The 19,052-nt window shown below is 38.3% G+C and overlaps 1 protein-coding gene across 1 annotated transcript; it reads right to left on the reverse strand.

The window, feature by feature from the left end:
• Positions 1-11,177: 11,177 nt before the first annotated feature.
• LOC104452955 lies at positions 11,178-17,551 on the reverse strand. Its single transcript, XM_010067451.3, has 7 exons — positions 17,531-17,551; positions 15,891-16,047; positions 15,545-15,795; positions 14,483-15,205; positions 14,158-14,379; positions 13,801-13,998; positions 11,178-12,946 (listed from the first exon to the last, which is right to left on the reverse strand). The coding sequence occupies exons 3-7, from the start codon at positions 15,572-15,574 to the stop codon at positions 12,572-12,574; spliced, it is 1,548 nt and encodes a 515-aa protein (XP_010065753.2). The 5' UTR covers positions 15,575-15,795; positions 15,891-16,047; positions 17,531-17,551; the 3' UTR covers positions 11,178-12,571.
• Between the last annotated feature and the right edge of the window lie 1,501 nt (positions 17,552-19,052).

Consider the following 19,052-nt stretch of genomic DNA (forward strand, 5'->3'; position numbering starts at 1 on the left):
GAAGTCTTCTCCTTCCTCAAGAAGTCACCCGCTCACCATGACAACGACATCCATTTTTGGATTACTAAAATTAAACGATCAGATCAGTGATTGAGAATAGTTTCTTTTCCCCAATTCAATATTGAACGGTGCATTGAATCGTGAAAAAGCAAGTAGGGTTTCCAAAGCACGGGTCCTGTATTAGTGGTAGTAGGGTTTAGCATGATCATTAGTGTCCTTTCGCTTTTCCAAAAGGACGATCCCCTGTGCTTGATCTTATGAAACCTCACAACTCGGGAATCAGTCTCTTTGTTTCTTAAGAGCCTGGTTGAGGCCGACTCCCAACACGCGATTGCACCAGGTCAACTCATGGTCGTCCAAGGTTGGTACATGACCAAGTGGAATTACTCACGATCAGAACATGACCACTTCAAATCGATTCATAATCGTCCATCGATCAGTGGTGATACTTGACCATCCCTCGATCAACCATTTATGATCGGGCAGTCGTTCATTGGCCAAACGGCTTGGGTTCACTTGTGTGGTCATTAAATTGTTCTGCTGCCGATCTTTTGATCAATTTATGGCTGATTGTTTGATCAAAACATGGTTAATCCCTCAGTTACCCTTCTGATTGGGCCAATTAGTCCATGGCCAATTATTGGAACGATCCATGGCCGATCCTTACTACTAGCATACTAGACTCATAACCATTTGTCATGGGTTGTAAGTTGTGGATGTTACAAACCTAGTGCTGAATGCTAGAATCCGGGAATCGACATTGAGGTTTCCATGCTCAAACATAAATTTTCGGGTCCAATTGTCAAAACCTAATCATATTTTGGAAACATTTTTTGGTTCATTCAAAAAGGAAATCATTTTCCTCAATTTAAGCTTTGATTGGAAAACTTTTTCCATTAACTCATTTTTCTAAACGAATCAAATGCCTAAAAATGAGGAAAATGTTTTCCATGAATATATATGTTTCTTAGAAAATAAATAATTTGAAAAACATTTTTTTAAAAGTAATCGTTTGAATCACTTACAGAAATAAATGAATAAAAATTATTTTCATCATCCATAAAATTGTTTAAATATAAATTGCTGTTGATAATTAAAATATTTTTAGGTTAATTATTTTAAACGATTCAAGTGATATCTTTTAGAATTTCAAATCATTTCTTTTTCATAAAATAACCGAAACCTTTGTCATTAAAGAACTTGATACCAACATTTGCATGCCCATATAGACAAACAGGCATGTGTGTGGGTGGTCAGACAGAACACTTTTGCAAGGCAAGTTTTCAATGGGTGGATTATGGGAAAGTTGGATGGAGTAATTTCAAATACACGGCCTGTGTTATCTTTTTTTTTTTTTAACAAAACTGACATGCAAATCTTTCACGTTTGATCTGGATAATTGAGCAGTTTTTCAAACTCTAACTATACACATTTACACTGATGGGAGTGGGTTGTGTAACAACTGGATTATGTGAGAAGTGTATTCTATAAAAATCGTGGTTGGATTAGTCATAATATATATATATATGACATGAAGAACATGATTTAGAAGTTATAATTCATTATGAAACCCTAATTATTGTGGTCCGCGGTTGTTATATGAGTCAAAAAAAGAAAATTTGAATCAACTTGGTTGATTGTTTAAGGAGATTGAAAAGGAGCTGAATTGTTATTTCATGGAAGCTGGAACAAAACAGAAGGCATTGACAAGGTGAAAGTATTGCTAAGTGCTAACAAAAAGATGAACCGACCATTCTATATATATATAAAATGGCTCAACTTCAATGAATGTGAACTTCAAAGACAACTAGTGGAATTGGTAAACTAGATTCCATTTCTAATTGCAATAATCTTTTCTCTCCATCATGTCTTTTCTGTGGCAAAAACAGTTTCTGTTCTTGCCCTACTCCTAATTATCTAGAGAGAGAGAGAATGCAGAGATACAAGAAGTGCGGGTATGTTTTCGGGTTCATTTGGTTCAGCTTTGTAAATAAGCTTTGGGTATAATGCAAATGTTGAAAATCAAAGTTATTTGGGGAAATGCAAATTATGTTTGTTAAAACCTGTGTGCAAATGAACTTCAAGTTGAATATGTATTTAGCCAAAAAACTTCTTTAATGGGCTTGGGGTATATATTATATTATATTATATATATATTTTTGGAAAAACGAACCAAACCCTTTGCTGAACAGGGAAGGGATATGGCCACTAGCACCAGATTTGTCTTGCCGACAGTCGTATTTGCTAGTCCAGAGAAGGGTTCTCATTTTTTTAATAAAAAAATTTAACTAGAGGCAAAATTGAAAATTTAAAGAATTTGTGAAGATAGTTTTGAAAGCAAAAATTTAATTTAGTCCATACTAGCATTGAGTTTTCAATTTGCATTGTGCTTTCAACTTTCACAAGGTTAGCATTTGGTTGAAACCTCATTTAAAATAGTTGACAAACTATAAGGGACTTTTGAGGTCGAAAAGCCCTTGAAATACTGACTCAAATGCACTCACATTTTTTTCTAATTTCAGTCACCCACCAACTATTTTGATAACTCTACTAGCTTGTTTTGGAGCCGAATAATGCGGTGAAATAGCAGGTAAAAGAGGCAAATCTAGTAGCAAAAAGTTCAGGGAGGGACTTAAATGGAAGAAGTGTGTTGTATGGAGACGGGAATATATCTTTGTACAAGGAAGAAAAGTTTACGTATAGCTTAGTTGGTTAACTATGTTCTAAACTATAAAAGAGGAGTGCTTAAAGGTTGAGACTGTATTGCTTACGTGACAATTATCAACCATAATAAATGCAGAAAAAAAAGAGGACTGCCACAAGAATTAAAATTTCAAAAAGAGGGTAGTAGGCAATAATGAGACCAAACAATGAGAGAGAGAGAGAGAGAGGGGCTTTGGTAAGAGATTTCTGTCAGATTTGAGCACGGAAAAGACACTTGTGGCTTTGGTTAGAGATTTCTGTCAGATTTGAGCACTGAAATGACACTTGAGTCAGCCAAGGGGCTGCGTTTTCCTATTCTTTTTTTATTCCAAATAATAGAAATAAAAAAATATTTATATTCCGAAAAATAATTTTTAAACAAAAGAACGTGTTTGGTAACGTTTGTTAGGAAATAAAAATGAATAAACACGTTTGGTAAAATTTATTATTTTTTTTTTTTAATTTTTTATTATTATTTTTTTTCCTTTCTTTTTTATTTTTTCTTCTTTCGCTTGGCCACCGACCTCTAGTGACCAGTAATGGGCCGGGCAGACCTCGCGTGGTTGGGCGAGGCTCGGCCTCGCCGGATCCGGGCGAGCTCGAGCTCGCCCGGCCATGGCGAGGCTTAGCCTCATCGGATCCGGGTGAGCCCGAGCTCGCCCAACCAAGGCAAGGCTCGGCGTCGCCGCGTGGAGGCCGAGCCTCGCCTTAGTTGGGCGAGCTCGGGCTCGCCCAGATCCGACGAGGCCAAGCCTCGCCAGGGGGCGACGCTCCGACGAGGTTGCCGATCCTCGACGGCGTCGCCGACTCGATGGCCGGTCGCCGACCATGACCGAGGCCAACAACCGGCCAAAAAAAAAAAAAAAAAAAGAAGAGAAGAATAAGTGTTTCTTCAAAATTATTTTAGCAGAACTTTTTGTTTTTTTTTTTGCTCCATTTTGTTCAGGAACAAAAAAACAAAAAGAAAGTAAACGCAATCAAACGCTTTTCATTCTTTTTTGTTTCTAGGAACGTAAAAATAAAAAAGTGTTCAAAAACAGAAACGAGAAACATTTCCATGCAAGCCCCAAGCAATTTTATCCGGTGATATCTCCTCCTTGCTTGAGAAGTTACTCCACAGTGCTTGATGGATCCCACGTCTGTCCTTGATCATTCCTTCCCTTTTGTCCTCTTCGCAGAATTCTTCAACAATTTGTTCACCTTCTTGAGGAAGTTTCATGGCCTTTGCTATCATCTTTTGGCCTTGTAATTGTCCTTTCCGCTCCTCTTTTTCTCTATCCCTCCCCGCACGTGGACAGATTCCTCTTGTGGGGTCATCCTGGCAGAAGAAAGGAGAAAAAGTCGGCACTTTTATGGGATTTCCCTTTCTTTTTCTTCCTGCTAATTACTCCAATATTGCCCTGTTTTTCGCCACATCACTCTTAACACTTCTTTATCTCCAAAACCTTACTCTTAACACCACTTTAATTGGAGGGGAGGCAATAACACCAGAAGTGCTCTTTCTTCAAACAAAGAGAACTAGATTGCTCTCAAAACACCATTCTACTTCCCTTGAATCGTCTCAAAGGACCTTACATAATTAAATCTCCCTAAGTAAAACACTTTCTAAAAGTCTGGGAAATGTAGTTTCTGAAAATGCTGTGAGTCTCAAAGGAATGTGGTCAAAACTAGAGTTTGGTCAATAAATTAATCTTTTTGATAAAAGGTCAAAGTCCAGATCCGGCGAGGCTGCCGGCCCCGTCGATGGTCCGGAGGCCGGTGACCAAATGAAAGAAGAAAAATAAAAATAAAGGAAAAAATGAAAATAAAATAAAATATTAAAAAATTAAAAAAAAAAAAAAATTTACCAAACGTGTTTTATTCATTTTTTATTAGAACAAATTTACTAAACACATTTTTCTACTAAAAAATTGTTTTAGAACAGAAATTTTTTTTTTTTTTTTTTATTTCTGTTTGAAAAAGTCAAGAGGGCAGAGGGAGAGGACGTGAGAGTGACGGGAAGAGAGAGAAAAGAATTAAAAAAGAATAAGAACACTGTTCTCCTTCCCCAGCAGATTCGTCCATCACGCCTGCCCGCGCTCCGCCCTTCACCCGCCGGAAACTGTCGCAGCACTGCGCCTCTGCCAACGCCGGCCATAGCTGCTCCTCCTGCTCCGCCACTGCCTCGTCGACGCCTTCGGCTCACCCTTCCGCGAGCCCTGCTCTGCACCTCTACCCGATCCACAGGAGCTCGCGCCGCTGCTCTGCCGCCCCGCTGGACACCGCATCGCTGCTCCGCAGCCACTTGAGTTTCCCTCGACGACACCTGCTGAAGCCGCGCTCGGATCTGCAATCGAGTCGAAGCCCACCACACCTGTACCAGCACCCGCACTCGACGCCTTCGGCCGCTCGTCCCCCCCATAACGCCGCTGTGCCTCCGAGCGCCAGTGTCTCCCTCTGTCGACCACCTTCTCCGAGCATCCCTCCGCGACGCCCGGGCCGCTCCGCCCTCTGTTGCATCGCCATCGGGCCAAAACGCCCCTGCCTTTTGTCTCTGCCTGCAGTACTGCAGATCTTGAGCCCCCTCTGCCAACGCCACCGCCCGATCTGCCGCACCGGAGCTGCAGCCCGCTCCGCCTGCTGCGACCCGACGCCAATACTGCTGGTCCTGCACTACCGCGAGCACACCACTACAGCAGCTCGCTTGAGCCGTTCACCGAGCCCCTCGCCGCGCTACCAAGACCCTTGCTGCCAGGAGCTCTGCCCCTCACTGAGCCCCCTGCTGCTAGGTTTCCTTTGCCGTGTCGGACCGCTTGCCACTGTCCGCCCGCCGCCGGTCCTCGCCGATGCTCCGAACGCCGGTGACCCGCCACACTTGGTGACCTGTCGTCCTTGGTGATCCGCTACGAGCACAAGGCTTGGTAGGAAAAAAAAAAACAAAACAAAAGGAAAAATACATTAGGTAGTTCTTCTTTTCTTTTAGTATTATTATTTTTATGTCTTTTATAGTTTTTTTAGTGGAATTATTCATTAATGTATGATTGAGATTCCAATATGAAATTGCCTCTAAAATTAGAAAGGGATTGACAAGTCCGATTTTCGCGCTTGAAATCCGACTCGCAATCACTTGGAATGGAAAATCGCCGATCCGATCTCCCACCCGAGATTCGATTTGCGATTTATTTAAAAGTTGACTAATCCGATCTCTATGTGCGAGATATGGTTCATTAATTTATAAATATCAATCTTATTTGGTCTGATCTGTCGTCGTGTTGATTGAACCAATCTTATTTCTTTTTTGGTGACTCACGAACCCCGTACTGTCAGCTCCCCAACAAGTAAACCTGGGGGATACATAAGCGAAAGAATCCACCACCCGCGTTCCGCTAACACCCCAAGCGACCGTAATTCGAACTCCTCCCCTTTGTGAGGGGAATAGAGCTCAAACGAACACGGCCACCAAAGCGGTGGTTGAACCAATCTTATTTTTAAAAGAAAAATCCAAAAAATATTTGAGTTAGAATTATGTTGGTTTTAGAATATCTCTTGTTATTTTGCATATTTAGAATATGTATTTTATTTTGAATTTGTTAAAAAAGAAAAAAAATAAGAAATGCATTCATTTAGGATGTTAGTTTTAAATTTGAATTGCATGTTTAATTATTTGGCAATTTTGATTTCGAATTTCATAATAAAAAAGAAAAAATTAGAATTAGGGCATTCTTTGCATGTCATTGCATATCATGATAGATTGCATGCTTATTAAGAAAATAAAAAAATCACATGCACGTCATATAGCACTAGGTTTATGAAATACACGTCATTTAGTGATTGTTGCCAGGTTCATTTAATTAGAAATTGCCCGTCATTAAGATTAGGTCATTTTGGTTAATTTAGATTGCATATTTAATTATTGCATGTTCATTAAGAAAACATAAAAAAAAAAAATTACTTTGCTCATTCATATAGTTCAAGCTATACTACTATGTCATATCATTTCATATTAGATTAAAAGCATTGCACTGCATATGGTTTATATTCTCATTAAATCAGTGAAAACAAAATAGAAAAAAAAAAGAAAAGAAGAGATTGCATGTTAATTAGAAATCATATCTAGGACTATTGATGTGAATTATGATCTAATAACGCATGTGCTTTCGTTGCTATGAGGTAAGTCTTGCAATTTATTTATTGTTTTATTTTGGTGTTAAATTGGTAGATTGCGCACCAACATGATTACCTCACATGTTAGGGAAATAGATTTAAAATTAATCCAAGCCACTTGCCAAAACATTTTTTCAAAATAAAAGAAATGGTATTAAAATGCCGTTAGAGAAATCTAGCGTAACCAAGTCCCCGTACCCAAATTTCTGGTTCATAAGAGTAAAGTAAATCTCTAGTTACTTTACTTGATTTCTAATCGATTCATCAAAAATATATTAGTGACAACTCTTAATTGAAAATTAATCGCATGTCACGAATTGGTATGGGTTCAGGAGAGCCCGAGTTAAGTCTAGGCTTAACAATCCATTAGCCAAAAAAGTCGCGAATTGATATGAGCTTGGGAGAGATCGAGTTAAGTGTAGGCTTAACAATCCATTAGCCAAATTTTAGGTGGTTCACCTCGAAAAATTAGGTCGCGACAAGTATGAATTGAAATTTTGCTGTTTATTCAATACATATTTAATTTTGTATTTTAATTTATTATTTAGTATTTATATTTATAGTTTATACTATAGTTTATTATTTATTATTTAATAAAAAATTGATTAGTTAATATGTTTATTACTTAGTATAAATATAATTTTTTTTGGTAAAGATAGTATAAATATAATTAATCAATAGAATTTCTATAATTTGATAAAAATTTTAGGATTGGAATATAAATTTTATGTAGTTATTAAACGCAATTATGTTCTTTTTCTATTTTAGAATCGAAATTTTGTATAATTACCAAACGCATTCTTTTGTTCAGAAATTATTCTCGGTAACGAATAAAAAAGAATAATTTATAATCTGAATCTGTTTTCGGGAATATAATCGTTATCAAACATGCCCAAAGTATTTCAAATAGTGAGCTAATAGGTATAAAGGAGAAAATATTTACAAGCAGCATCCAATAGCTGACGTGGCGTGTGCTTATTTATAGATACCCAATTGGATTTTGATACGTGAATGTTGACATGAAAATTTAAAAATTAATTTTTTCTCTTTTTCCCTCCATCTTCGACCTCCACTCCGCCTGGGCTTGGGCATCTCCACTGCCCAAGCCACCGCTGCCGTCCCTATACCGTCGCCCCACTGTGGCAGCCACAGTCTGCGGCAAAGCTATTGAGCTCATCGTCGGCAGCCATGGACAAACTAGGACTTGAGCTCGAAGCTGTTGAGTAGCAAACTAGATCTGGAGATGCAGAGGAGCGGTCGGCCATGAACGGCTTCTCGATCTGCGGCAAAGCTGTTGAGCTTTTTGCCAGCAGCCATGGACGAGCCAAGACTCGAGCTCGAAGCTTTTGAGCAACAAACCAAGTTTGGAGATGCAGAGGACCGTTGCAGCAAACCAGATCTAGAGATGCAGAGGAGCGGTCAGCCATGGACAGCTTCTTGATTTGCGGCAAAGTTGTTGAGCTCTTTGCCGGCAGCCATGGATGAGCCAAGATCTGGATCAGCAAACCAGATCTGACAGTGCAGAGGAGCGTTGCAGCAAACCAGATTTGGAGATAACCTCCGGGTCTACCATCTCCGTCATCCCGCTGGATTTGGAACTGAGGCACAGGCGGAGGAGACGGCCAAACTGGTTTGATACCGCGCCAGCAACTCCAACTCCACCAGTGGCGATGGCGGAAGGAGCGATGGTGGAAAGAGGGGCCACGGTTGGGCTCGTGCGTGCAGATGGAAGAGGAGGAAAAAAGAAATCTTGGTGGATTAAGGGATTTTTAATTTATTTTTTGATGACACGTCAATTTTTAATGGGCTAATAGTACATTAATGCATGCCACGTCAGCTGTTGACGTGGTGCTTAGAACCCACTGATTATTTTCTTGGTAGAAAGAGATAAAGGATCAACATGAGACTTTTTTAAAATAAAAAAAAAATCAACAGGAAACTAAAAAATGAAGAATTTTGCTAGTTTTTTCTATTGATTTTCCAAAATATGAGGAACCACACCATCTAACTAAATGGTCCAACAATACACATCAAGACTAAATCTCTAGAGCATTCATGAGTAATTAGGTCCACACACGGCCTGTTAGAGCAAACCCGTGTTTTTTTTTTTTTTTTTTTTTTTTTTGGGTCTAAAAACGGAAGTTATATTAAGAACATAAAGAACAGCGTCCGTTCGACATAATGTCCGAGCAAAGGAGATCAAGAAGATAAAGAGGAGATACAGCCCAGTTCGGTGGAAACAATGAGGCCCCATGGGTTTTGGCAGCCCAGTCAGCGACACTGTTCGCTTTTCTTCTGCAGTGTCGAACCTGCAGATTAGGAAAACGCTGCAAAAGCTCCGTGCATTCAGTAAACAAGACTCTATTCTCCCAAGGTATTGAGGTAGGGTTGAGAAGGGCTTCCACCAGAATCAAGCAATCAGATTCCAGCACCATGTTATCGGTGGAAGTTCTCGTCTGCTGCAGAAATTTGAGAGTGAGATTGAGGGCGAGCACCTCTGTTGTGCAAAACCGTGTTGATAAGTAGAAATTGTGGGGTTGTAATGTGATTAGTTGGAACTCACTCTTACAATAAGAATCCTTAGTTCACAGAAGCTATAAGCTTCACCATTGGTTCTGCAAGTTTCGTCTCATTTTTATGATCTGGTTCAAAGTCCAAAAGACCCCAGGCACTGCCCCCCAGTGTGAAATTAGTTTTTATTCTTTCCCTACTTTGATAAATCTTCTTTTTTGTTCTTTCTCTACTTTGATAAATCTTTTTTATATACGTGGAGGTTTGGTGTAGAAAAGTATTTAAAAAACTTGCTTCCCTTACTTTAGGTTGTCCTATATTACTTGAGAAACTATTTTCTTGTTCTCTTTATTAATGCATTCACTTTATTAGCTTGGTAACAAACAAAAAGGTGGTGTTGGGATTGTTCGCACGAGCTTGGGCCAAACAAAAACAAAGTGTAAAGTTTGATTTTGCCTCCCCACGTGCGAAACATTATCAATCTTTCCCAAAGTTCGTTTTACTAATTTTTACTTTTATCTCAAAGCTTTTTTCGGAGAAGTCTCTTTACAAGTAAAAAAAAGGATAATGACACATTGAGTACCGTAATTTCAAAAGAATTTTTACTCGAGTGTCATGACTTTTCAATTCTTTTTTCTTTAAAATTTCACCTAATTGTTGGAATTCCAATGTGAGAATGTTTTAAAAAAAAATTATAGCATTTAAATGATCAATTGAAAAGTTATATAGCATTCAAATGATCGGAAAAAAAGTTATAGTACTTAAATGAACATCTTATATAAGTTATGTCACTCAAATGAACATTATAGAAAATTATAGCACTTGTGGTTTCCTTATCTTAGTAAAACGAATATTCTTAACTTCATGTTTTGGTCCTCAGTCAAACTGGATGTGGTGATATTTTATCCCATGACCATTCTTATCAATTTTGCAAGCACTTTTAACAATAATTCTCCTAGCCGTCACATGATATTTCCAGCTTTCTGCCAAACTATTTCTCCTGTAAATAACGATATGTTCTTCTTCATTTTACACACCGATATGCAAATACACAACACTCTCTTCTCTTACTCTCTTTGTTGATTTTACATTTCTCAATGTTCCTGCTTTGCTCGAATAGTAAAATGCACACTAATTAGCAGGTCTGTTGAATCATGGAAGATGACCGTGCATCTACCTTCTACACTCTTGGCGGAAATTATCTTTCAGACAATGCTTGCATGCTTCGTGATGGTTTTATTTATTTATATGATGATGGGCTTAAAGCCCGTCCGCCCATGTTGGGCCTAAAAGCCTGGCCACAAAATTAGGGCCCATGGATGGAGGGATACGTTGAAGAGTCGTCCCTAAAAGCTTTTGGGGCATGGATCTTTACGTTGACGACACGTCTTTTGGGGAACGTCTTTTGCTGGGAGAAAACACACATTTTTCACATAACATTTAGGGAGAAATAAAGAGGGAGGAACGAAACATTCCAAAAGAAAAACAGAACGTACGGTAAGCAAAAAAGCACGCTCTCTTCCCTTCAAGGCAAATTGACGTTATTGGATCGAACATGGCCAAATTATCTTCCTCATATCGGCGTCGGTGTTTAATCTGTGGCTAATAAGGTATGTTCAATTATGTGATGTGCCTTAGGATCGGTGATGCATGTGTTTTTCCCGGACTCGTCTTCCGTACAAATTTAGGGGTTCGATTTAGTGTCGAATCCGGTTTTTAGAAATCCGACAAACTCAACACTTTGGATGTTCTTTATTTCTGATTTTCTATGGCCGGTTGTTGGAATTTGCCCAACATATATCAACTTCACTTGCACACAATGAAGATGACCTTAGACATTATTTATCCAACAGACGGAACTAAGAGGGGACACATCGAGCGAATGAAGTTATCTTGTGCCATCTCTGACGCTGGCTAGAATCTCCAGTAAAACACATGGTCCCGTATCCACTCTGACTCTATCACATATTCTGTGTATTCCATCAACGATTACACATACCAGAAAAACAAGTGCAAAAAACACAGCAATGTGAGATCTTGAATTAGTGTTGGATTTATTTCGGCGGCACTGACTGGTTGATGCTGTCGATCTCGTCGATGAAAGCGAATCATCTCTGGTTTCGCAACGGGATATGTTCTCCGATTCAACCTTCACATTGTCTTTCTTCTGCTGTGGCTGAATAATGGGAGTTTCCTTCTCTATGAACAGTGATTGGGATTTGTGCAATGATTTGCTACTGTCTGATACATAATCTGCTTTCAGTGGTGGCAGGATTCCCGCGTGCTGCTGCAGATTGATTGATAGCCTTTGATTCCTGGTGTGCTGCTTCCTGTGATTGATTGTTTTCTGTTTTCTGGTCTTTTATTATGTATTTATTATTTTCATAGCAGTCGTCCCCTTGGGGTCATCACTATGATGTGATTGGGTAAAGTCGTTTTGTGATTGTGATGTATTCATCTTTTAGTTCTACTAGCATTTGCTTTGTGATTGTGATGTATTCATCTTGTGATCTCAAAGCAGCAAGTTGGGCACTAGCCCAAGATTTTGCTGTAGAAATGAAGCAGTTTCTTATAATTTTGCTATTTGGAGAGGCTTAATTTGGTTTGTGATGTTGGTTAAACCAAGCCAGGACTATTTGTTTGGATGCACTTTTGATGAGATTGAAATTATCCCATCATTTAGTTTTGAATATCTGAATGAGTTTTGGAATATTAAGGCCTTGAGGGGGGATATAATAATCTTACTCCCATGAAAAATTTTTGCTACTTTTGAATAGAATAATCGGCAAACACTATTCTTGTTCTAATGGTATAAATTCTGAGTCGAATAGCTTGTTTACTTTATTAGATTTCTAGTGGTTGTATTTCTACTATGGGACCAAAATGATCTCACAACTAGTCTCATCATGTATATGTGGGCAGATATGAGAGTCTAGTGATTTTTCTGGCTAGGAATTTTTAGGCTGTATGAGGAGATGGACCCCATTTGGATGGTGGAATGATTTGGAGAATGGTTCCAGTAAAATGAATGATAGGATCATTTTGGGAAGGCAGATGTTTGGACAATACTGATTACTTTCAATTAGAATTTGCACATTATAATCAAGAAGTTTTTGTACCAATTTTTAGGGAATATATTTTGTGAGAAAATGATTGGATTTTCATGGAAAAATCCATCTTAACTAGTATCATTCTCTAGTAGGCATTTTTTGTATTAAAAATATTGATCTTCATTTTGCAGGATTGCCTGCGGCCTATTTATCATCTCACTATATTTTCTTTTTAATTGGTTGCCGGAGGTGGTAAGTGGTGTTACGTTTGAGCTTAGCTCAATTGCTTGGGACGATGTCTTTGGCTTTGATTTTTGTATCGTGTGAAGAAGCATAATTGTTTCTTCAGGAAATTGTGGAGCTAATTGGGATAATGCTGGCGTGATGATGGGTTCTAATGGTTCTTCCTCAAGAATGTCTGTCCATGTTGTCATGGAAGGTATTTGGATTTGTAATTTAATTGGTGATATTTCAGATGATGTATCTATTGCTTTTCCTTTATCATTTTTTAGGGTTTGGGAGGCATGGTGATTGTATTCCTGCAAGAATTCATATAAGAAAATCTGGTGATAAATTCGAAGAAACATTTATAAATTCCATGTCAAAATCTAATACCAATAAGATTGCTTGCTGTGGTGCAAAAAATTGTTTTGATGCAATGCTTAAGACATCTCCTTGTAAAACCTCTTTTGCTTGTTTGCAATCTCTGCGTTAAAGGAGTTTTTTATTCGATAAATCTCCTTGGAATTTGGAGATTGTCAAAACAAATTGCTAAAATTTCCTTTTTTAGTAGTGAGGTAATTTTGTTGGGTTTTATTCCAATGTTTAAAAATAAATTAAATAATATGTTCTTTGTTATTTTCAAATTGTTTGGGAATGCCATCGTATCCTATTTGTGAAGCATCTATCTCTACAATTTTAAAAGCAGATGGTTTAGCTAAATAAAGGCAAGGAATTTCTTTGACTTGATTTGTTTAATAATATTTATACTAACTGATGGCCAAGGAAGAGGGTTCTTTTGTAACCTTTGATATGAAGGCTTGCAGAGTATACTGATATATGGGAGAAAAATCTAAATCTAAATCATAATCGAGGCTTCCAATGAATCTTTATAATTGAGTTTTGTCTATGATTTCATTCGGGATTTTGTTTGCAAAGAGAATTGATCTTTCAATAGAAACAGTAATTCCTTGGTGAATGTAATGATCAAGAAATCTAATTTTTGTCTGGAAAATTTACATTTTAGTAGGGGAAATTACTAATCCATTTCCTTTAACTATTCAAAATAGATGTGTGTTTGAAATCTAATTCACAAAGGTTTTCTCTTTGTTCTGTTCTTCATGAACTCCAAGAGAATATATAAAATTAGTTTGAGTTGTATCCGTTCACTAACCTTTGCTTTTGCTGGCACTTCATCTGAAGATGCATACTCTGTTATGATCTTTTCGGTGCCAGGAAGATGGCTGAGTGAAGGTTTTATAAATCCTTTCTCTTCCAGTAATGGAGGACGTGCCTGCTGTATGGGAGGCTCTGGCTGCCTGTTCTTAGCCAAACGATTGTCCCAGCTAGTACTTTCTCCAAGTTGGCCATACTGCAACAAAAATTTCCAAAGAGAACTGATAAAAGCACAGATAGTTGTGAGCGCCAATGTACCGGATGAAACTCTCTTGATATAAGACTTTCACTATCTCTGGACCTGTTCAAAAATGCTCGAGTTCAAAAACCAAAAAAACATGCGATGAATACTTACCTGACTTACTCCTATTTCTGCTTCAAGTTCACTGAATAGGCCATATAAATTGCAAAGTTCACCATTAGGAAATAAATCACAATAAGGAGGGGACATCCGAGGCTCGATCCAGCTCTGTTCTTTAGTAATAGTAGTGTGACTTCTGGATGATATTTCTGTACTAGAGGAACTCCCGTTCGTGATTAGCTCATTTAATTGGTTCTGCATATTCTGGACCTGATGCTGTTATTCAAGAACACATGTACATCCCAAATGTAATTACATATTTCTAGAGATTGAAAAAAAAAAAAAAATTCGACCTTTGCAACATCCTTATTTTCCTCACCTCTGCAAAAGGAAGTTGCTCTGGGTTCTCACAATCCATGCTATAACAGCTCTTATCTGCTTGTTCACCATTAAAGTTTGAAGTTCCAGACGTGTCATCAAAATTAGGAAAAGGATGTGGGAAATGTAACTCATGAATACTAGGTTCAGATACAGCAAGGCAGCTTCCTGATGAATTTGCTGTACTAGAGGAATTTTTAGTCCACGCAAGATGCTTCTGATTAGGTGAGAAGGGGTGTTTGTCTTCGTGTATCAGGGCTAGGGAATTTGTATTATTCTGATATGATCCTTCGCTCTGTGAGAAGGGGTGATTGTCTTGGTGTATCAGGGCTAGGGAATTTGTATTATTCTGATATGATCCGTCGCTCTGTGAGAAGGGGTGACTGTCTTTGTGTATCAGGGCTGGGGATTTTGTTTTATTCTGATATGATCCTTCGCTCTGTGAGAAGGGGTTATTGTCTTCGTGTATAGGGGCTAGGGATTTTGTTTTATTCTGACATGATCTATCGCTCTTACTGTAATTTTTTTTAGATAACTCGGCAATAACCTTATTCTGCTCGCTAGAAGAAACTTCAGGACAATGAAATTGAGGAATTGATGGAATGTCTCCATCCATTGCCATAGCTGCATCGTTTGGTTGGTTCTCCCTTACCTGGTTAGATGGTTCTTGGTTATCTGCCTTCCCATGTTGCTTCATCTTTAGGCAACAAAGAACGTAACCCATCTGTGGAGAATCCAAGTCATCCCAACTCAAATCACAAAACCAACACGTAACAAGCAGCAACAACATTCTTAACAACAGATGTTTAGAAATTGTGGAAAGACTATGTTGTCAAAGATAAATATTCAAATCGGTACTTCAAGATCACTGTTTCCAAAGAAAAAAGATCAATTAAATCCGAGGTATTCAATCTGTAAACAGTCATTGATGCTCAGTAGCAAGGAAGCCACTTCCCTAAAAGCAAGTGCCAGCACATCTAAAATAATCATAATTGCCTAAAAATTAATGTATAGAATGTAGTAAATTGCTCGGAAATAAATAGCAAACGGCAGAAATACGCACATTATCAGGATGTGGATGAAGCTCATGCATGACCCACTTGGATCTAGTGCCCTTGGAATTCTGGCCATCATGGAAAACTAATATTATCTTGGAACCGATCTTTTTGTTGTCATTTTTAGCCTTAATATCTTTGTGTTTACCGGTGATATTCCAAGAAGAACCACATGGTGTTTTCCTGCTAATCCGTTGGCTCTGCGTCTGTGGACATATGAACCACCATTCTTGATCTTTGGATGGAACGACTGATTTCTCTGCATGCACATTCAAAAACACTCTTAGTAATGGAGCTACTGATCTGTTTCTGAGGCACTTTCTTTCTTTTTTTTTGAAGTTGCGAAAACCTTACCACTGAACTTGGCTGGTAAATCCCATGGATTTATCTCGTAGATGTTTTCTAGTGTTGGAATGATGCAGAAACTTTCTCTGCATCCGGATACTGTTAACTTCAAGTGATTGAGTAGTTCCTCCTCGGTTGGACAAAATCTGAAGCCATCTATTGCCTGCTGAAGAAATAGCACGATCTTGGTGAGTTCATTTTCCGCGGGTAGTATATTCATAGGATAGATCCTAGTTTCCATCTCTTGTTTTCTTCTACATACTTCGATCTCTTGGGTAGATAGAGAGGGAGGTAAAGCTTTTGGTTTTTTCATGTTGCCAAGAAGTTGGACAATGAAAATAGATGGCAAATGCCTGATCGAATTGATATAATCAACTTTCGGTCTCTCTGGGATCAATCGACACCCAAAGCTTCCCGTAAGGGATTCTTAGTAGTTTTCGGTCCAGATGACCAGGATGGTTGAAGATGAAAGCCTAATTCTAAGGCTCTGTCTTCCACCTTAGACTTCGAGTTGACCGAGGAGGGCTGCGGTTAGCTCATCTGCTTTCTGGCACTCGGTCTTCTGAGATGGATACTAGACTTCTAGCTAGATTCAAGTGATCCTTGCAGGGCAGACAATTTTCCTTTTTACTTGGTGCGTGCGTGGGTGCATGTGTGCGTGTGTTTGGTGAGGCGAGGGGGTATTTATTGAAGTCTTCTCCTTCTTCAAGAAGTCACCCATTCACCATGGCAAAGGCCTTCATTGGTGGAATACTATAATCAAGTTATCATGATCAATGACTAAGATTATTTTCTTTTCCCCCAGTTCACCATTGCTAGTGCATTCATTATTGGAAAAGCTAATAGGGTTTCTATCGAAGCCTAGTTTTTTAAGCCTACCTTTTGTACTCTTCCCAGGAAATGCCTCTTCTTCCTGCTCTATTAATAAAAACATACGGTTGTCGCTTGGACGCTTCCAAAATATCAACTCCCTTTTTCATTTAGGAATTGTTCTTACATTTCAAAGGTCCATTTTTGGATGATTAATTCAAGTCAAATTCTCCTCTGTATGTTTGGTCATAACATCTAGGTCATGCTAATTCCACGTCTACATGTTCGGTTCTCTGTGGACAGATGCCATGGTGAATATGTCGACACTAAAACTCTCCTTTTCATTCACACTGTTCTCTGTGGGCAGCAAAGAATTCGGTGCATATTTGTATGATAAAACAACGTTAGAGGCCTAGTATTGTTGTTGCAGAGAGACTATAATTGGAATTCTGTGACAAGGAGAAATTTGGATGATGGACAGTGACGACAAACAGAGCTGTCACTTTGTTGTACTCTGGACTTGAACTCTACTTCGAGGAAAAACATACGCACTATGCAGTTAGCTGTGACCAATCAATCTTTTAGTGATGAAAAAATTACATGTCCTATGGTGATATTCTTCTTAAGTGGTGAGGTCGAGCGCCATCATTTTCTCCTTTTGCTTTTCCAGAAGGATAATACTCCGCTTGATCTTATGAAAACTCACAACTCAGCTATAGAATCTTTTACACTCAAGCAGGTGTACCGAAGATGAAGATTGGTTTGTGAATTTGATAGAAGATATTACTGTGGTTCAGTAACTAATATATTCTAGCCTGTGTCGGCATGGAGTGTCTAACCTGCTTTGAGCTGATCAATGAACTCAATCATACTACTCTGGAAAAGAAAATGCAGAACGGTGAGCACACATACTTTGAATCATCCTTTCATTTAGTAAATAAAAACTGAATCCCGTTAAATTCCACATTAAAAAACTCAATTTGACTATGCAAATAGACAACCAAACGAAAGAAGTAATAATAGCAGAGTTTAAGAATACCTTGATTAGTTTAATGAAACACTATTCACAAAAGGCAAGAGCCATTTCTTGTTTGCTGTACGGCATCCTACCAATGCGCTCTTGGTGACATGAACTGCCATTATTCAGTACATATATACACAAAACATATCTTTTGCAGCATGAACATGGAAAAACAGAGAGCAAGATTACCTTATTCGGTTTCTTTTGTATCAGAGGATGATTTTTAATATTTTAGTTTGATCTGCACCAAGAACAACAAGAACCTCTGACTTTTGCTTGTAACTGCACTTCTCTTCCCTGGTCTGTTCATGCATAGACTAAAGATCCAGAAAAAAGGTGTGGAGTGTTCCTGAGTGTGTGTGCATGATAAGTAACTTTTAAATCAGTTCTTAATTGACTAATTTGCAGTCAAACTATGAACCGCAGCTTGATTTTATGCTTCTACCTTTCACTGAACCTGAATTGCCACTCTATAGAAATTACAAATGGTCTTTGTCAAACTACACAAAAACATTGGGCCAAAAGTGGTTGCATACATCAAGAGCCTGACATAATGGATCATCTTTTTATAACACCCACTAGATGCTGCTCAGATCATTAATCAGATCTATAGTTTGTCCTTGTACCATCCTAAGAATCTTCATTGTAGGATCTTAGCCCAGTAGTGAAGTACAATGATTTAAATAACTCTTCTAAGGTTATAACAATCTGCATGCTGAGACAACAAAATTGGGCAGTAGGTTGGGATAACATGTTCTATCTGTCAAACACCTTCTAATGTGGAAAACAGCTGTATCTTTTTAGGACCATCCTAAAACGTGATTTTCAGCAGCCTTCTCATGTACTGATTCCACCGAGAGACTGACCAAAACAAATTTTCTGCTCACAGAGAGACAAAAGTAGTTGTTATGTTAAGACCAACAGCGGAAATACAAGATAAATACTCAATGAAGCTAAAAAAGTATAAAATTGAATTTTGATTGGGAAAGATAAACAGTGACACATACCGAATAACATATCCATGAATCTAAATTCTAGTGAAAACTGATTCCACAAGTCTGCTATGTTTATGCCGAACTACTTTCGGTGATGGAATAATTGAACTCTAGTAAAGTGAAAGTGGAGGCTTTTGAACAGGTTTTTGAGCTCTTTGAGAAAAAAAAATTGGAGGACTGGTTCTTCAGGATAGAGTAATTTTCTAGTGGCAAAAAGAACAGAGATATTTGTGCATGACATTCAAGCTTTCTGGCATGACCGAAGCATTTAGGTGATATCTGTTAAAGTTACACTGCTCTGAACTCTGTTAAATTTATCTCTAAAACATCATCAATTACTTTGAT

The sequence above is a fragment of the Eucalyptus grandis genome, chromosome 7 (assembly GCF_016545825.1).
Source record: "Eucalyptus grandis isolate ANBG69807.140 chromosome 7, ASM1654582v1, whole genome shotgun sequence".
In the NCBI taxonomy this organism is placed as follows: Eukaryota; Viridiplantae; Streptophyta; class Magnoliopsida; order Myrtales; family Myrtaceae; genus Eucalyptus; species Eucalyptus grandis.